We start from the raw sequence: 20,404 nt of genomic DNA, 5'->3' as shown, positions 1-20,404 counted from the left end.
AGGACAAGTAAAGGGAAGTTCTACTCCTTACAGAAAGTAACACATTTATGGAATCTGATACTTCAGGAGCATGGGGTTAAATACTTAACAACTTATTAAGGGATTCTGGGGACACATTTTTAACTTTTTATTGCCTTCCTATCCTTTCAGAAAAAATTGCACTAACATCAAAATAACCAGAGAAAGAAAACAAAATGAGAAAAGACTTCACATTTCCTTCACCATAGCTAATCATCTTCCTTTATTTTCCCCGCTTTTTCCAGAGTTTTTCATATGTACACATCATTTTTTCACATCTATAAAGATGATATAAATATAAGGTTAGGTCCTGCTCTTTCCACCGTACCAACTATCTCGTGTATTGTCTGTTACTTCTATAATGTGTATAAGTTTAATGACTGCATAATATAGAGTGGATAATTTATAATATATTTAATTAATCCCTATTAAAGACTATTATTGGTTGTTCAAGGCTTAAAATAAACACCCTTGTGCACATAAAATTTTTGCCTTTTTAGATTAGTTTCTTTGAAGAACATTTCAGGAATGGATAAAGGGTTATAAACATTTTGTGTATTTTAGAACATATTGTCAAGTTACCTTTCTAACAGTTTACACCACTTAAACTACTGCCAGCAATAAATAATGGAACCACTTTTATTAGAATGTCATATGCATGATTATCATTATTTTTAAAATCTGCTATAATAAAAGATATAAAATCGAGCCTCTCCATTTATTTTACATTCCCTATACATTCGAGATGGTCTTGTGGAGGTCTGATCTCCCTTTCACAATATACCCATTTATGCTTTTTTTTGGTGGTTTTTAAGTGAGTAGGTGGACCTCAGATTCAAAACAATTCTGTTTATTCAACCTCCACATTCTCCAGCTACCCACACCTACACTCACGCTCATTCAAAATTCTGCCTGACAACGTCCAAATGGGTTCAAAAACAGGGTAACTAACCCATTTGGACACTGCCAGTCAGGCCTGGAATTTGAAGCATCAGCTAAGACTACCTGGCCCCCAAGTCCCAACCCTCCTCCTACCCCCATCCCCGTGACTTGATTCCCAGGACTGGGTTGTGTGTTGGTTCCTGCTAATCTGCCTGACTGTTAGACCTCCTCCTTGGACCCAGAACTCGGCTTCAGGTTCGCTCCTCCTGGCTGAGCCCTGGGCTCCAGGACGAGAAGTCCTGGATGGCGCCTCCTGCCCCTTATCATCCGCATTCTGTTTGTCCACTGCCTGCCTTGCCAGGAACCCAGCACAGGCGTGGTCTGAATAACTGAATTTGCCTTATCACTTGCTCGCCACATCGTGCCCAATTGCTCAGCCCACGTGATCAGCCAGAACTGCCTGACAGAACTTGTGTTGTGCTAGAAGAGGGGCTAGTCCTGGCATGAAATCTGTGGGTAGGCCTCAATCCAGAATCCAGGTGCAAGGTCTTAGCCCCCTTCTTTTCCCAAACCTCAACTCATGCAGTCTGCTTCACCCCCACACTCTGAAATATGTCATGTATGAGATTCAATTCTTTGCTTAGAAACAGGGATTTGTTTTGTTGTTTTTTTTTGGTTTTGCTTTTAATTTTCCCCATTTCTCTGAGGATACCAAAGGCCATCTTCTTTTCCTCAGAGATCTCTATCCTTAACTGTCACCTATGGAGGGCAGGGAGGACAGGAATGCCTCCAACACCTAGGCCCACTTCGGGCTGGGGGGGGGGGGGACTAAGCAGAGCGGCTGGGAGTATGAGGGTCCTGGTTCTCCAGGAAAGCTTCCCTGGAGCTCTGAACGGCCCACATTAATGCTGCCTTTGTGATCTCTCAGAGCAAAGGAGCACAGGTGGGTGGAGTCTGTGCGCAGCACTGGGTTTGGTCCTACTGGTTCTAAATGAGTCCAGTGTTACTAAAAGGCCAGCAGAGGCTGTGGGGGCGGAAGAGACAGTTCTGGGAGCTCCAGGACACCATGGTCTAACTCTGGAGAGAGGGATACAAATCATAGAGTAGCTAAGGTGACCTCAGGCAGTCATCAACCCCAACCCTCTTATCTTTACAGATGAGGAAAATGAGGCCCAGCGATGGAGCACTCTAAGCCTGGAGTTCATAATTAAGGAATTTTTATGTGTATCTGCTCCTATATTGACTATGCACTTTCCAGATAACTTCCCAATTTGATCAGGGCCTTGATGCCAGGTATTAGAGGCAGGTCAGCTGCTATGACAACTAACAGCCAAGATCACCACAGGGATCATGTCCTCTTGCAGACACAGCTTGGGGTATTCAGAGGCTCACCTTTTCGTATTCCAGGAGCAACTGGAGTATAAAACCAGAAGGTGGAGAAAGGAGGCCCCACTACTCATTAAATGTTGATCTGGAAAGCCAGAATGCAGATAGCCAGGCCCAGCCAGCCACTCCTCTGAGAAGATACCATCAAGTATAATTTTACAAGGACAGAGAAGGCAAACAGGCCCTGGCCACTGCCAGCTAATCGGTGACATTTTGCAGGAGAAAGGAGTCTCAGATACAACCTGACGTGCCTGCCGCTGGACTAGGTTCTTTTTACATTAATCATCCTATTTAATCATCACAAGAACCTTAGGAGATAAGAAGTCTGATTCCTATTTGACATAAAAGTACAACTCAGACAGGTGAAGTGACTTGTTCAAGGTTATGTTGCCAGTAAATGGCAGAAGTTACACTTGAACTCCCAATTCCAGGTCGTGTCCTTTGCCCTCCTCCACATCTTTCTCCCAGCTTCAGGCAGGAAAGCACCTTGGAGAGAAGCAGTATTTGGTATTGGCACCTTTGTCAGCTCAGGGACCATCAGGAAAGCTCAGAGCACCATTTCTGTCTCTTCCAGCTGAAACGGCAGGGATCTGCCCATCTACTTCAGAGAGAAAACCATGAGCACGTCAGATCTGATCCTGACCTTCATCTTTCCCCGTTTCCCTTGCTCAGTTGTGGTGTTCTAGGGGGTTTCTCTTCAGTCCCAGGGATGCACATTCAGCCAGACAACAGAATGTTGCTACAGAGTCAGAACTGGAGGAGACGTAAGGATGCACGAAGTGCAGACTCAGCATTTTACAGGACCCAGAGGGCTTAGGCGCGTTGTGCTGGGTCATACAGCCTCCAGCTCCCAGGCAATGCTTGGTCATCCCTCTCCAGTTCTCACTACCCCTCATTCAGGCCATTCTCTAATCCTGGGCTCCTGACACACTGCTTCCAAGGTCAATCAGCAAATGGTGCAGAAAGCAAGGAAAAATCTATTGATTCTTTTTTAGAGTCCTTGGGAGGGGAAGTGACTTGTCCAAGGTCACAGGATTACCAATAATGGGGTATCACTGAGTATTATTATCCACTGTGGATTTCCCTCAATTATTTATTACCTTTAAGCCAACCTTCTAGTTAGGTGTTAACACTTTTATAATTTTCCTCACTTAAAAGATTTAGATCAGCTTTATTTAACAAAGTAATATATGCTTACTATAAAAAAAAGATAAACGTAAAAAAAGGTATGTAGTAAAAAATAAAAGTACCTCTCCCTATTGAAATACTTGGAGATAACCACGATTAGTGAGTTCTTATTATTCCTGCCAGAAACTTCAGTAATTTAAAAACAAAGTCAACTATAAGAACTCATTTACGTTTTCGGCCGTGGGTACTCAAACAGATTTGTTGGTTATAGGAATGAATGGCACGCGGCTGAGGTCAGAGGCTGGGGTTTGCATCATATGGAAGGACAGAGATAAGTGAAGCATCTCAGCAGACACGAGCTCCCACTGGGGCCTGTTAGCCAGGGACTCGGCATGAATCCTTCCTTTCGAGTTGGTATTACCACGTGGAGGTGCAGCCCATGGGCTCTGGAGTCAGGCAGACATAGGCTCATATTCTGGCCCTAACACTTCCTAGGCATACGACTGTGGGTTGTTCCTCACTTAAGGTACCTCAGGGTCCCCATTTGTCACCTGGAGATTAAAATGGTTCTACTTGGGGCCGGACTGGTGGCTCAGGCGGTTAGAGCTCTATGTTCCTAACTCCAAAGGCTGCCGGTTCAATTCCCACATGGGCCATTGGGCTCTAAGATTGAACACAGCACCTTGAACTGAGCTGCCCCTGAGCTCCTGGATGGCTCAGTTGGTTGGAGCATGTCCTCTCAACCACAAGGTTGCCGGTTCGACTCCCTCAAGGGATGGTGGGCTGCGTCCCCTGCAACTAGAAAACGGCAACTGGACCTGGAGCTGAGCTGCGCCCTCCACAACTAAGACTGAAAGGACAACAACTTGACTTGGAAAAAAAAACAACAACACGTCCTGGAAGTACACACTGTTCCCCAATAAAATCCTGTTCCCCTTCCCCAATAAAATCTTTTAAAACAACAACAAAATAAATAAATGAATAAAATGGTTCTACTTCACGTTGAGGACTGAATAACCAACGCCCATGATAAATAGAGCAGAGTGCTTGGCATTAAACATGCACTAAAGAGATGGTTATTACTACTACTACTGTTGTTGTTATTCTGCAGGCCCACCTCAAGAAAGGAGAAAGCCTTCAGGTCGATTACCTAGTGCTGTAGAAACAATTCAACCCAGAGCCTGTACTCCTCTGTTGAGCACATCTGGAAGGAAAGGGAGACAACTCTTTAGTCTGACCAGGAGTCAATGACCAGGAATGTCGCAGGGTATTAAAAATTCTAGATACACCAAACCACAAGTGCAGGTGGATGATAAGCTCCGCGCACAGGGGTCTGCCTTGGATAGCACGTGGGGCTGAAGGATCTGTGAGAAGAGGAGCCCTTTTCTTATCCACTCACACAGGCCACCTGGTTCAGCAACTCTCAGAAGTGCCCCAGACTGGCCAGGTGCAGCAGGCTGGCAGGGCACAGGCGGGAGAAGGATGCCCTTCTCGAACTGAGTTCCAAGCCCTTCCTCCTAGCCCTCAGAGCACAATGAGGACATTATCACGGCTACTTCATCTAATCTTGCACTATCCGGGGGCTAAAAATGACTAAGAGCAATATGATAATACACTCCTCCAGCCAACACACATCAAGAGAAACCCAATACTGGACCAAAACAACGCCTGTTGAGCCTCCATATAACTTGAAGCCCAGATCCTCTGATGGAAATGTATTAGTCTTATATACTTTCTGCTATTCACATCTTTACAAAATTCCCCCAGTCGTCACAACAATTCTGTTAACTAATCACACCCGCCAGGGATAGGAAGGAGTATAAGTCACTGCTTCCATCAATGCCAAGAGGCCTCGGATTCTGACCTAGATGCCAGACCCAGCTTGGAGCACTGGGCACCTGTTGTCACCGGGTTCCCTCAAAGATCATGGATGACTCAGCGGGGATGGGGTCGGGGGTGCACACTGTCCTTTGATCACTAGCCCCACGCATCTCAGAGTACTGCTATATGCATGTCTCTAACATGCAGCGGGAATGAGACTAGCATTAGGAAAGTAGATGCTCCCTAGATTATTGCGGAGTCTCTGGAAACTGGGTACAGCCCTATTTGGAGACTAACCAAGACCAGGGCAGTGTGATGATACGGAGTATTTAACTCTCTCCTATTCAGTACGTTCTCTCCCAATTGGAGTTTCTTCTCCCCAGAAACCCTGCTGTGCACCCCCTTATCCACTCTTCTTCCTTCTTTTTCCCTGACTCTGTAACTAACTCCATTTTTCTTTTCCCATTTCACTGTCTCTCTCTACTTCTTTCCTATTTTCTTCTCTCTTTCTTCACATTGTCTTTCTCTAATTGGCCATAATAGAGAGCTGAAAAATGATCTTTTATTTTTGAATTCATACATTAAATTTAAATCCCCTGATCTTAATTTTCAAAACAGATAAGCATTTTGAAAAATAAAAAAATGAAAAAGATGAAACATTTTATATTTTGCTTTAGAAGATGCTATCTCAACAATTAAGGACTTTTAAGAGGAGGGACTTTGACAATCACTCCATTCAATGGCTTTTCTGAACATGAATCCCTTTAGAGCATCTCTGACATTCAGTTTCTCCTTGAACAGTTCCAGGGATTGGAGTCCATTCATTACCTCTTGAAACAGCCCAATTCTAATCGTTAAAAAGTTCTTTATATTGAGCTTAACTTGCTCTCCTAACGCCCACTTCCTGATTCCCAAGACAAAAACAGTGCAATCAGCATAATGGCAGTCAGGCACATATTAGGATCAAAGGATAAGGGCAGACCAGCTGGTTGTGAGGTTCTCTCACTGGAGTAGCTTGCTTGGGCAAAAAAATTGAAAAGATATATTATAGCCAGACTCTGGTGGGCCTTGAATGCCAGACTAAGACGTGTTGTGTTTCGGCATATTAGGAAGTTGGCCAAGTGAAAACACCCATTTTGTCAATTGGAGACAATAGTACTAAGTATGCCAGGAACTGTCCAAAGTGCTTTGATGTCAATTATCTCATTCAATGCTCCAAATAGTACTGACATAGGTACTATTATTCCATTTTATAGATGAAGAACTGAAGTCTCAAAACTAGTAAGTCACTAGACCCAGGCCTGCCTGACGCTGATGCCCATGCTCTGAACACAGCACTCGACAAAATGTTAGCAGAGACCAGAACACGAGGCCTTGATTTGGGGGGGGGGGAGAGAGAGAGAGAGAGAGAGAGAGAGAGAGAGTCAGAACAGAGGACTGCAGGCTCATTTGAGCCCTCTACTTCTAAAGATGAGCCCCCAATTTCCAGCCTTGTGCTTGCTTCTAACTTGCACTGATCCATTGCCAGCTGCCCACTGGATTTTGTCACCACAAATTCAACACGTCTACACCAGCTCCTGTCATTTTTCACCACCTTCCCAACAACTAGTTCCCAACCTGACATTCCTAATTCTTCAAGCATAAAAGAGGATCATATTTTGTATTAAACCAACCTGGGCTCAACTAGCGTTGCCATATACAAACCATGAGGCCTTGGGCAAGTTACTGAGCCTTAACTGGTCTGCTTTCTCTTCTATAAAGTGGGAACAGTAACAGGATATTTCTTGGAAGGTGCTTGTAGGGATTAAATGAGATAACTTGTGTATAATACATAGTATAGTGCTTAGTGCTTGGCACCTAGTATTAGGTAAATGGGATTATTCTTGCTATCACTGTTGGTTCTCAGGTTGAAAACTCCCTCTCCTGCATACCTTTTTATGGTTAACCTGATGCTGAGAGGTGGGAGGAAGAGGGACCCCAAAGGGGATGGTAAAAAGTCAATGCAGGGGCGGCCGCATGACTCAGTTGGTTAGAGCCCGAGCTCTGAACAACAGGGTTGCCGATTCGATTCCCACATGGGCCAGTGAGCTGCGTGCGCCCTTCACAATTAGACTGAAGACAATGAGCTGCCACTGAGCTGCCAGAGGGGCACCTGGATGGCTCAGTTGGTTAGAGCGCGAGCTCTCAACAACAAGGTTGCTGGTTCAATTCCCGCATGGGACGGTGGGCTGCGCCCCCTGCAACTAAAGATTGAAAACGGCGACTGGACTTGGAGCTGAGCTGCGCCCTCCACCACTAGATTGAAGGACAACGGCTTGGAGCTGATGGGCCCTGGAGAAACACACTGTACCCCAATATTCCCCAATAAAATTTACTTAAAAGAAAAGTCAATGCAGTTTGCGCTTCCTCTGGCTTTGGGGGCAGCAGGTCTCTTTTCTACACCCAGAGAGAGAGTTGGGTTCTAGCCAAGCCCCCCTGCTCTTCACCCTCCAGACCTCCTTACTTGGAGATCAATAAGCAATGCTGTTGTTTCTACCTCTTCTGCTCCTCTTTAGTTCAACGAGTCTGCATTCTGTGTCACTGCAGCCCTTGTCCCCCCCAAACACCCTCCTTTCCTTCTAAGTATCTAGAATCAAAGTTTTAGAAATCGTCTAGTCTAATCCCTCAAAAAATGAAGTTTAAAATTAAAGCAGTCATTAAAAATTTTTTTTCTCACCCAATTCAGGTCAAGTAGGCTCCTTCCAAGCAATCTGCATGGATTCACCATCGCAGAATGTGCACTGTGCACAAACACTTGAGTTTTCTCTGCACAGAGCCCACCTCAGCATGGGTCTGTCTGGGACTTTACTTACTCCCCTCCCTCACAGGCCTAGTTTGTTGTTCAGCCCCCCAGAGACATCTGTCAGTATCATTTTGCTAATGATTGATAACAAACAGGGCACTGATCACGATCTCAAACCCTCACACGTTTGTACCCCCTAAGATCCCCTGAGGCCCACAGTAAAGATGAGAGGAGAGATGAAAGGAGACTCTAAGGAGACAGGCGTGGTGTTTGTATACAGTGAGGGGAGAACAAAGGGAACGGGGAGCCTGGAGGTGGCAGACAGGGAAAGCAGGCAGACAGACAGTTAGATGAGTCAGAGAGTGAATGAGGGCACTGGGTCGCATTAGCTATCGCTTAGCTGCCCCCAGAGGGTGGTGTGAACTGGAAGAAGGGAATGGGAGAGGCAAAAAGGGGAGGTCATGCCAGAACCAGAGTGGGTTGTAGATGGGGAGCAAAAAGCTCAGCTCATTTCCAGGAGGGACCTGAGCTCTCGCCTTCTGATCTGGTCTTGCCACTGGTGTCCTTGAGTTTTTCTTGCCTGGCTCTGCTCCCAGGGCTGTGGAGTTATGGCAAGGCAACTGGGATGGCAGTGGAAGGAAGGAGTTAAGCTAACTGCTAAGATGTCAGCTCCGGACATCACCAGATCCGTGCTTGTGGCTGTGAATGCCCTGTGTTATTTGGTGCTTTCAACATATTTCAAATGCCCTCACACTAGTGATTTCATTCAGTCTTCAGCACAACCTTGTGAAATAAGCAGCCCTGTGATTATCTTTAACATGTTCCTTCTCTCTACCCTGTGGATCCCTCAAGAGCCCTCAAATTGTTTCCTCCATCCTAGAAACACCTAACACTGAATCAGGTGGTGCCACAGAGGCTACAAGGAGGATGGAGTCCTCGCTAGGCTCCATTCTGGGCTTGCTCATTGCTCTGTCCTGGGCTGGGCCTGATGAGAAGTCACAGGATATGGAATCATTCCCCTCCCGGAATTTCCCAGGCACCCCTCCCCCTTTGCTTACATCTGAAAGCCTGGCACACAATAACCATTTCACCCACTCCCCAGAGAGCTATGTCAGACTTCTCCTCCTTAGGGAATGGAAACCTGAGGCCTCAGAGGCAAAGGCCTTTGCCCTGAGTCACACAGTGAGCAAACATGGAGGGCTCCATGATGATTTAGAAAGAACACAGGTCTGGGGCCATCAAAAAACCTGGATTCCAGTCCTGGCTCTCCCACTTATCAGCCAGGGTCACTGAGACAGTCATTCAACCTCCCCAGTCTTGGTTTTCATTAACTGTCAAATGGAAATAATACTTATCTCTTGGGGTTTCTGGGAGATTATAAGAGATCAAGATGTCCAAGTATTATATAAAAATGAATTACCCTGATTATCAAGTAGCATAGGTAACATCGGGACTCTGTGTAATGGAAAGAGACTGGGCCAAATATAGCGTCCGGGCTCTCCTTAACTTACCTATGTGGCCCTGGGCAAGTCCCAGGCTCAGTTCTCCAGGGCCCCTGCCAGCTTTGAGGGCTATGCCTCTGGTGCAGGACTTCTGGCATGAGCTGCCCTGATCTCTTGATTGTCCTATTATCTGCGCCTCACATTGCCTTAGATCCACGAATCTCACAGAGGGAGCCAGTCAGTCGCCAATACTGGGAAATCCCATTGTTCCCAGTGGCAAGAATCCCTTGGAGTCTTAGCTCCGTCCCCTCCACCCATTTCCTCAGGGATGAAGTCTGCTTCTGTCCTCTCTTAGTCTCCATTACCTCCCAGCCTTAAGGGGTGGTGGTGGGGTGTGAAGGGGAGCAACGGGTGTGCCAGTGGGGTCATTCTTGGTAGTGACCCCAATGACAGATGGCCCGTGTAAGATTTCCCAGTGGAAAGCAGCAGACTCACTGGATTCCCTTCCTCCTAGGAAGACCTGAGTCTGACTGTCCTGCCTTTAACATCCTGCTTCTCTCAGATAGACCCACATGTGCAGGCTCCTGATCCTTTCTTTGAGGAAGCGACTAAGCATAACCCTTTCTGAGCTCATGGAGGTGAATTAAATATTCAATCTGCAAGGCCAGAGCCCCTGGTGCAGCAGCAGTCCCATAACACAGACAATGGAATCCAGCTCATCTGTCACCTTCCAGCAGCTACAGCTCTCCCTCTACAGACTGGGCTTCCCTGCCTCAGGAGCTCATGCTCCTGAGAAGGAATAAGAAATGGCAATGTTTGGCTTTCCCCAGGAAGCGATCAGCTCATGGTTCCTTGTGTCCTTCCTCCCACCCCCCAGTGTCGAGGACTCCAGGGACCTAAAAATGCCAGGAACATCTGCAGCACTGAAATTTAGCAGGTCTGTGGCTGGCCTGGTGGGGCCTCTGCAGCTCAGCTCCACCTCCAGCCTGGAGTCTCCCAGGGGGAGGATCAGCTCCGGAAGGACAGAGGCCCTGATACCTCTCAGGGCGACAGGGAACTGGATCTTACTGGGATGAGGCTTAGGTGTGGGGGTCAGCTGGTTTGCTTCTCAAATTAATACAGGTCAAAAATGATCGGGTTGGAAGAGTCTCAGAAATCTCCCAGGCCAATGTTCTATTTTACAAAATCAGAAACTGAGGCTTGAAGAAAAAAGGAAGCAACTTACACAAGGTCTCTCAATAAGCTGTAGAAGAGCTGGGCCAAGACTCTAGGTCTCCGGTGTGGAGCCCGGTGCTCTTTCCACCCTGAGTGATTCCCCAAATGATACCACGCAATGGCGCCTGCCCCACATGGGCCCTGTGGATGCTTTCGCAGGGAGCAGAATCCATTCCTAGTCCCCCCTCGCCATCCAAGAACTGAAAGAGCATGAGGCCCATGGGTTCCTGCTCAACTCTGCCACTTCGTAGCATGGAACCATGGTCATGTCATTTCTCTGAGCCTTAGTTCCTCACCTGTAAAATGGGGATTTAAGGATGGCTACTGTAAGGATCAAATGAGACTGTGTACGGGGGCATTTTGTTAACTGTGAAATGCTATCCAAATGTCAGGTATTATTAAAACAGTGTAAGTTCTGAAGGTGCTGCAGAGGGAGGTCATAGGGAGGAGGCTCTGCAAGAGTGAGAACCCACCCCAGATGAGGCCGAGGGCCTGCCTGGCCGTCCCGTGGACCTGACCGCTACTAGGGGCCACTGGCAGAGACTGACATGCAGCAGGTCAGACCAGCCCAAGCTCATTGAGACCACCTGCCTGCGTTGCTGCGTGCGTGTGTGTGTGTGTGTGTGTCCGTCTGCTTAGGTGCCCCTGGGAGGCTCTGCCTGGAATTTACCTGGCTGCTTCAGGGGAGTATTTGGCAGGAAGGCAGTGTATGGTGCAGGGGCAGGACACCATGCTTCAAGCCATGTCACAGACCTGTTGGCTCAGATCCCTCTGGGGACCTCTGGATGCCCCTGTTCCCTCTGGGGCCCTTACCTTGTACTTGGCTGCGAGCAGCTCTGTGGCCTGCTGCTCACGTCTCAGGTCCTCCAGCATCTTCTCCTTCTCCTCCAGCAGCTTCTGCTTCTCCTCGCTCACCAGGCTGCGGTCATCCTGGATGGCCGCCTTCTCCTCCTCCAGCCGCTCCTTCTGCTCCTGAAGGTAATTCTCCATGTTCTTGTCCAAGGCCGACTCCAGGACGGGCTGGGGCGGGCGGTGGTTGTTGTTACTGTCAGCCTCCTCTTCGGCCACCCAAGCCTCAATCAAGGGCCCCTCAGGGTACCCGGCCGGGGCTGACACAGCCTTCTTCCTGCGGCTGCTCTTCCTCCGGAGCCGCTTCCCCAGCATCCCTTTCTTCTCCAGCTGGGCCTTCAGGCGGGCGATCTCCTCCTGGAATTCCCGCAGCAGCGTGTCCTTGGGGTCTTCGTTCACCCGGGGCTTGTTCTTGATGTTCTTGGCCCGGTTGGCAAAGCGCAGGGTAGAGAGGCTCTCGTCGTAGCTGTGAGAAGCTGGCCCCAGGGTGGCCACCATGATGGTCTTGGCGTTCCCCCCGAGAGAGTCCTGGAGAAGCCGGGTCAGCTTGGAGTCCCGGTAGGGAATATGGGTGCTCCTGTTGCCTGCCAGAGCAGCGATCACGTTGCCCAGGGCAGACAGCGACAGGTTGATTTTGGAGGCTTCCTTAGGCCTCTCTCCACCACCACCACCCCCTCCACCGCCGCCAATTCCGGTGGACTGTGTGGCCGTCCCTCCAGCTGTGTTGGGGCCTGCCTTATTCTGCCGCTCACTGCCAGCCAGGTCTACCAGATTGAGCTTGCCCACACGGATGTGGTCCTGGCCATCAGAGCCACGCTCACTGCACTCCACAGTGATGACGAAGATGGCATGGGAGCGGGAGCTGACCTCATTCATGTGTGTGCTGCCCACCGCCCGGGTCTGGTTCCCCAGGTTCATCACATGCTCGATCTCCTTGACATTCTTGGTGACGAAGGAGGAGAGGTCCTTGATGTAGACACCTGTCTCCGGGTTTTCCTTCAGCTCCAGCCTCTTGCCGGGCTCCTTGGAGAGTAGGTCTCGAATCTCCTCCTGGTAGATCTCCAGGTAGGAAGCCCTGACCAGGTACTGCTGGTTTTGAGAGCGCGAGATGTGGGTGAAGATGTGCTCAAAGGCATTGGGGATGACCCCACGAAGCTCGGGTTCCACCCAGGTCCCTTGCATGGTGTAGGTCTTGCCAGTGCCCGTCTGGCCATAGGCAAACACCGTGCCATTGAAACCCTGAAGCACCGAGTCTACCAGGGGCCTCACAGTTTCATCATACAAATCAGCTTGCTTGGAGCTGGCATCATACACGGCATCAAAGGTGAAGGTCTTGGGCAGCTCCCCCAGGGCCGCGCGGGGGTTCCGCAGGGTCACCTGGCCCAGTTTCACATCCATGGTCAGAATCTGCTCGTGACCAGCAGCGTCCTCCTTCCGGCTGAGGGGTCGGCACCGGGCCACCACCTTCAGGGCCTCGCTGGCCTTGGTTTTACTGGCCATCTTGCTCCACTATCTTTCCCGGCCCGCGGCCCCCTCCGCAGCCCGGGCAGTCCGGTGGTCCTCCCTAGGTAGGTATCAGCAGGGCCGGCCCAGCCCCCAGGCGCCGCTCTTCAATCCGCATGCAGCCTCCTAGGGTGGGGTGCTGGGAGGTGGCCCCGCCGCTGCTGCAGTCCGGGCCTCCTCCACTCTCCGCTGCACCGGCTGGGCAGAGAGAATTAGGCAGAATCCCCCGGCAGCCGCGGGAGCCGCGCCGGCCGAATGGCAGTGCCGGGAGCCCGCCCCATGCTGGGGCAGAAGAGCGCTGCCGTAAACAGCTATGGCAACAATGAGATAAAGGAAGAGGAAAATGGGATGGGGGTGGGCGGCAGGGCTGTCTTCTCCTCCTCCTCCACCCCCGCCTCTAGGGATCCATGGCGGTGGCTGCAGGTCCTGGGCGGCCGGGGGTCCCGGCCCCTCCAGAGGGCAGAGGCTCACCTGGAGTCCTCTCCCCCAGCTGGGGGATCATTCATCGCAGCCAGCGCTGCTGCTGCTGCCTCTGCCTCCGCCTTCTCCGCTGCCGCCACCCGAGAATGAGAGAAAAACAGAAGGGGATGGGGCGGAGCAGCGGCGGCGAGAGTGATGTTGCAGCCGCGCTGCGGCCCCAGCTAAGCCGCCCGGCTGGGGTGGGGCAAGGGGAGGGGCCGCGGGGCGGGAGATGCGAGCCCAGCGCTGCCGGTGCGCGGGGTACTGGGGTGCATCGCCGACCCGCACCCCCGCAGACCCCTCCGGAATGACAGGCTCGGGGCCGACCCACGTCCTGCGCCCACCAGGCGGGTGCAGCGCAGCCACCGCCCGCCGTCACCCCACTGGGCCTGAGCATGCTGGGAGTTGTAGTCCTGCCTTTGTTAACCCGGATCAGGCAGGTTGCTGCTGCCTTCCCCAGTCCGGGAGGCCCCACCCTTTCTGGCATGCAACCGCCCGGAGTGACTGCTGAGGTTGCAGCCGCTTACCTGGTGGGGGCAAGGGGGTGATACACCACCCAACATTGTTGCTCCACCGCCACCATCCTCCATCCCTCCAATGCTCCAGCCTTTCTACTTGCAGACGGTACATGTCACTGCTCCCTTGCAGGGTGTCGCCGGGTATCCTGACTCCCAAATGTTGCTTTGCTCTGTCCTTTCTTCTCCCTACCCTGGTTTACTTCTGGCCTTCCTCTTCTCTCTCCTGGAACCACCTTCCAGCTGATTCTCTCCTCACCTGTTCTCTGCTCTTGCAACCTGGTCCCCTCCCCTCCTCCTCCACCTTCCCTATTATATAAAGGGCTCTCAATCTTCTGACCCCTGGCTTACTTGCCAGCCTCCCTTCCAGCTACTCCTGGACAGAATCTGTATTCCATTCCTTCAAAGAGTTATCCAGCACCTGCCAAAACCCAGGTCCCATTCAAGGAACTGGACCTTCCTGTCCTCAAGGAGCTCCCATTCTAGAAACCATGTTTTGTTTAACTGGCTGTGCCATGTTGCGTCTTTATGCCTTTGCCCAGAGGACGCTGTCACCCTTCTGCACTTGCTGCCCTGCCACTTGGGAGTTCGAGCACCTCCTCTGTGAAGCCTTCCCTGACCAATGTCTTTTCCGTAGCAGAAACAGACACAGAATTTGCATAAAACAAAACTTAGTTTCCAGTTCCAATTCTGACCTTTACACAGTTGTGTGAATCTGGGGATCACTTACCTTGTCCCAGCCACAGTTTCCTCATCTGTTTAAAGAAATTAGGACAGGGGGAGAGAAATAATACCTACTTCAGGGAGTGGTTGTGAGGCTCAAGTGAAACAGTGAATCATAAAGTACTGTACCAATGAGAAGACTTATTTTAAAGCAAGCCCTTAATAATGCACATAGCCTTGGCTTGCCTGATAGTTCCTGCTTCCTACAGCATTCTGTATATGCCAGGTGTGTGCTTGGTGCTTCTCTTTGGGGTCTTCATATTTTCTTTCTGTAGGATATAAATCAAGTGTAATCGCTCAAGTTCAAGGACCAAGCCAGTGGCCTACCCATGTTCCACTCTGCATAGGGGAGTTGAATCTGTGGACTGGGCCCTAGTTAGCTTTACCTTCTATATGAGATCCAGATTGAGGAGGTGCTGTTATCTGAAATCTCGAGGTGCTTCTTCATAGAGCCACCAGAAGAATCTGTCTACAAAACATTTCCAATCATGTTATTCTCTAGACAGCCTAATTATTTAGTTGTTCAACTCTACAGAATCTATCTCCTCAATTCTTCCCCATCTTCAAATCCCCAAGACCTGAATGCCAGCTCAAATGGAAGCTTGAGGCTTCCATAGCTGGTCGCTGGCCCAGTTCTGACGTTTCCTGGCATTCCTAGCCCTTTCTTTAATCAAATGCCACTGCTTGTGATTAACTTGGCTTTCAGACCAATTACTGTGTGGGATTTGGGCTTTGTAGACTAACCTCTCTTGGCTCTGGCAACCTGACTTTTGGATGGACCATTTGACTCTTGAACTATTTTCGTGTTGCACTTGGCTTTGGTTTTTGGACTATCCTTTCTCTGCTTTGGCTAACTCACCTGACACTACAGCACTGGATAAAAGGGATTCCGGCCCTGTTCTCCCCACCTGATGTTACCATCTGGCAGGGCATTTGCCCAGATCCTCCCATATGAGAGGGAGACTGGATTCCCATTATTTACAAGATTTATGACTCTGAGTAAATTATTCATCTTTTATGAACAGCTATTTTCTCAGTGGGAGAAGTGAGGATAAAAATGTTTACCTGACTCACAGAGTTTACAAGAGGATTAAGTGAGATAATGTATGTGAAAACTCCCAAAGCATAGAAGTCATTCAAGAAATAATTTTCCCTTCTTTTATCCTTTGCATTCAGGTGGTTCACATTCTTTGTCTCCCTTTTCAGCATTGTCTTCAGCCATCCTTCCTCCCTTCACTCTCTTAAATACTCAGGTCTCTAGTCCCTCTGGTTGGTTTAAGGTCCTCCAAACACACTACTTTTTCACATCTCCATGCCTTTGCTCATGCTGCTCCTTGGCCTGAAATGTCCTCCTAACTTTGTCCCTGTCTACAGAGCCTCACCTTCTCTTCATGCCACCACTCGATCTCATATGGCTTCTACTCCAGCTGCTCAATAGAAATTTCCCTTACCACGGACATCAATGAACTCCATGGCCAATTCCAGTGGGCCCCTTTCAATAATCCACTTCCTTCTTTGTCAGACTCTCACTGCCCATGGTTTTCATGGCCCTGAACTTTTCTGGTTTTCCTCCTACAGCTCCTAGGAGTTCTGGTTTCTCAGTTTCAGTCTCCTTGACCAATTGATCTCATTCAACCCCAACATTAAGTGTTGGAGTTCACTAAAACTAAGTCCTACATCCTGTTTTTCTTCTCATGCCACCCTCTAGTGATCACTACAGCTGTGGCTTCAATTATTGTCTAAATGATTCCTAAGTCTGTATCTCTAGTCCAGACCTCTCCTCTGAGCTCCAAATCTATATTATCCAATTCGCTAGTGGACATAACCACTTGAATGGCTCTTATGCACCCTGAAATTCTACCATTCTCCCATCCAAATTTGGTCCTTCAAGAATATTTACTAGCTCTGTAAACAACTCTTTCCCCACCCTCAATATATCCATTCAAACACCAAATCCTATCAACTCAGCTTCCTAAATATTTCTCAGATCTATCAACTTCGTCTCCACTTCCATAGCCAGTATCATGACCCAAGCCATCATCTCTCGTCTGGCCTCCTACAGTAGCCTCCAATATGGTCTGCCTAGGTCTGCTCTTGTCTCCATCCATCCATTCTCTATAATCTTTTAATAACACGTGACTGATCACATCACTCCATGCTTAAAACCTTTCAGTGCTTCTCATGGCTCTTAAGGTAAAGTCTATGTCATGAATGCAGCCCCCAAGGCCCTACATGATCTGGTACCTTCTCATGTCTCCTGTCACATCTCATGCCACTCTCCACTTTGTTCTCTGATCTCAATACAATGGCCTTTTCCAGCTTCCTGCCAACTTCCTACCACAGGGCCCTTACACATTCCGTATAGCTGCACAGAACAATTATCCTCATCCTCTTTGCCTACATACCTACTCTTCATCCTTTAGCTCTCAGCTTGAATGTCACTTCATGAGGGCACCTTTCCTGACTTCCTCATCTAGATTATGGCCCTTTGTAATATGTTCTCATTCATCTCTGTATTTCTTTCACAGAACTTAGCGTAATTGTAATTAAATAATTATTCATCCACCTTCTCTGTTGTTCTATGAAGACATAATATGTCTGTTTCATTCATTTTTTGTATCCATACGACTAATCTAGTTACGACTAGATTTTTTGTATCCATACGACTAATCTGGCACATAGTAGGTGCTCAATAACTATTTTTTATGAATATGAATATTACCTCTTCTGGGAAGCCTCCTTTGACTCCTCTGATTCTACCTTCTAACTAATCTTTCCTTTCCTCATGATTCTATAGCTCATTGTTAACTAGTCTCAGTTAGTCTGACTTGCACTATGGTTAACTGTATCTGTCTCCCTCAACATAATGTATGTCTCCCTGAAGACAGAAGCCGTGGTTTTTGTCTTTCTGTCTCATTTTCCCATACCTAGCACAGTACTATATACACTTTAGGTAATCAATATCAGTTGCTAAGTGAAGGAATGTTCCAAGACCTTCAGGGCAAAAAAACAGGGAGGCAAAATAAAAAAGTAATAGTGATAAATTCTTACATTTGTAGGAGTTACAGTTAATAGAGTATTATCACATGTTACTCACTTGAACTTCATCTCAAGCCCAAGAAAGAGGAAAATAGTAATATTGTGAGGACATTAAGCCTCAGGCTAATAAAGTGACTAAGGAAGGAAACCTACCCACCAGTGGCATAGCCAGTCTCCAGACTCCAAACCTGCAACCCTGGGGATCTTTCCCCTGTGTCACAAGGAATGCTTACCGTGGAGATGGCAGAGCAGTTGCTTCTCAGTCCTGGTTTCAGCGACAGTTTCATTGGAGTTCAGACCCATTTTGACTTGAAAGGAAGAAGCTTCCTTCACTGCTGAAAGTTGTTTTTCTCCCAGGGGATTCCCATACCAACCTCTTCTTCCAGCGTGGTTCCAGTAACAGCCAGGCTGAGATTATGCCTAGAAGACAGTTAATTCTTTAGTAATCCTGAGGGCTGCAAATTTTCAGGTCCAAGTAATTCAGGATTTGGGTTTACACTGTAAAACCATGTTCTATCAGCAGAGGGAGACATGACTATGTGACAAAATCAATGGATGAGATCCAAATTTCTGGGCTCTCACGCACTGTGATATTATCTAATTCAAGAGACCCCCAATTGTGTCCAAGTCTGGATTAATTATAGTTCCTCTTTTCTCAATACCTTATTTTCCTCTTCCTCTGCTGTCATTTCTGGTGAATAGGATTTGAGTCAACTCCCCATGCCCTCCCTGAAAAGAATAGAAAAATATGAAATTTAAAAAAATCTGAATATTAAAAAAGCGCTATCCTTAGGAGCTACCCTTTATTGAACACCTATTAGGGGGATTGTGGATGATTTATCTTAACCTTCAGATTAACCCAGGTGGTACTGGGACTGGAGTCTAATTTCCCCAACTCCAAAGCCTATACTCTTCCCACCATCCTGTACTGGGCCCCAGGCTCAGCTCTCAATACGGGCCCTACCTGGACTAACGCCACCTTCTTCTTTCAACATCCATTTCAACTCTTGCCTCCTCAGTAAAGACGTCCCTGCCTCAAGCAGCCCCAGGGGTCGCTTTCTGTCTTTACTTCCTGGGACAATTAGTATCTACTTTTTTTTTCCAATGGCATTATCCATCCGTCTATGAAAATATTTTGTCTCCCCAACTGGATTTCTTCTACTTTGTGTTATGCTTAATGTTCTCATGACAAAAGTAATTTAAGAACATGTTTTGAAGAGTTTTCACCATACTATATATAGAATTGGGTATCCTATTTTTTGTTTTTTAATATTATACACATTATCAAATCTTCTTCCTCTTACTTTACGTGCAATCCATTGACAAATCCTGTCTGGGTTCTGCCTGCAAAATCTATCAATCCTGACTCCAAAACACTGCGTGGTACCACCACTGCCACCCTACTTCATGCCACCTTTCTCTCTTGCCTGGACACCATGGTCTCATTTTAACAGGATTCCCTGCTTCCACCCCTCTACTCTCCCTTCTCCACAGAACAGCTAGAGTTTTCTAAACTCTAAACTCGAAATCAAATCATACCACTTCTTGCTCACAGCCTTCCGATGGCCTCTCATCACTCTCCAAATAAAATCCCAAACCCCTTACCGGAGCCTACAGGCCTTCTGTGATCGGGTCCCTGGCCACTTCCGCCCTCTCATGTCTTCTTCATCCTCTCCCCTCTCCTCACTCCGATCCAATAACACTGGCCTCCTTATCCTTCAATCCTGCCGAGCACATTTCTGTAGTAGGGCCTGTGCTCTTGCTCTTTCCTCTGCCTGAAGGCTTTTTCTCTCATGGCTGCACGTGGTTTCTCTCCCTCACTTCATTCAGTTGTGTTTTCAAATGGCATCTCCTCAGAGAAGCTTTTTTGACCATGCTTCCTAAAATATCTCTTCATCATTCTCTTACTATCCTTACTCTGCTTTGTTTATTCATAGCACTTGCCACAGTGACATTCTAGATGTTTCTATATCTGTTTGTGGATTATCTTTCCATTAGGATGCAAGCACCATGACAGAATTTTCTTCTGTATCTCAGTGCTTGGAAATTTGACCGGTTCATCATAAGCCCCCAGGAGACATTTGTTTAATGAACAAATGAATGAATGAAGTTATTAATAGTCTTCACGATCGTCATTTGGAATGGGTGCTTATTTTTTATTGTGAGATACTAGGTTGAACCATATAAAATTGTCATTTTGTAGATTAAAAAATGGTTGAATATTGGCAATTCCACATAACACACAAACAAAACACACTCAGAAGTTGCATTACATAAATATATATACCGATAAAGAATTATTATAAAACAACATCCCTATACCAACCATTCAGGACAAAAACAAGACATTGCCAGCATCCCAAGAGCCCCCTGCAGAACCCTCTGCAGTCACAATTCTCTTCTTCCTCTCTAAGGAAACCACTCTCCTGGCTTGTATGATAATCACTCCTTTGCTTTTCTTTGTTCTTTTACCATCTAAAGAGCATGGTTTTGTTTTGCCCATTTTTGAGCTTTACATAAAGTCATCGAGTGTGTATTCTTTTGTATCTGGCTTTTTTTCTGTTTTCTTTTATTTGAGAGATTCATCCACGTTGTCTGTCGTGTGTAGTGTTACTACTGTATAATATATCATTGTATGACTA

At 47.7% G+C, this 20,404-nt stretch overlaps 1 protein-coding gene and 1 long non-coding RNA gene across 3 annotated transcripts in view; both read right to left on the bottom strand.

Annotated features, from left to right (window-relative positions):
• Positions 1 to 13,876, bottom strand: part of KIF3C (kinesin family member 3C) — a 34,950-nt gene extending 21,074 nt beyond the window's left edge. Inside the window, exon 1 of one of the 2 annotated variants that reach the window (XR_013994669.1) lies at positions 11,488 to 13,876. Coding sequence is in view for 1 of the 2 variants with exons in the window: in XM_081069390.1 (XP_080925516.1) it covers positions 11,488 to 13,023 (1,536 nt within the window). In the remaining variant the exon portion in view is untranslated. The remainder of the gene's footprint in view (positions 1 to 11,487) is intronic. The other variant, XM_081069390.1, reaches the window with a different exon arrangement.
• Positions 13,877 to 14,909: 1,033 nt separating this feature from the next.
• LOC308505568 lies at positions 14,910 to 18,165 on the bottom strand. Its single transcript, XR_013994584.1, has 3 exons — positions 17,996 to 18,165; positions 15,110 to 15,192; positions 14,910 to 14,992 (listed from the first exon to the last, which is right to left on the bottom strand). It is a non-coding gene; the product is annotated as an uncharacterized lncRNA (long non-coding RNA).
• Positions 18,166 to 20,404: the final 2,239 nt, after the last annotated feature.

This window comes from Rhinolophus hipposideros (assembly GCF_964194185.1).
Source record: "Rhinolophus hipposideros genome assembly, chromosome: 12".
In the NCBI taxonomy this organism is placed as follows: Eukaryota; Metazoa; Chordata; class Mammalia; order Chiroptera; family Rhinolophidae; genus Rhinolophus; species Rhinolophus hipposideros.
The sequence above is the reverse complement of the archived record's forward strand: the minus strand, read 5'-3'. Positions and strand labels throughout refer to the sequence as shown.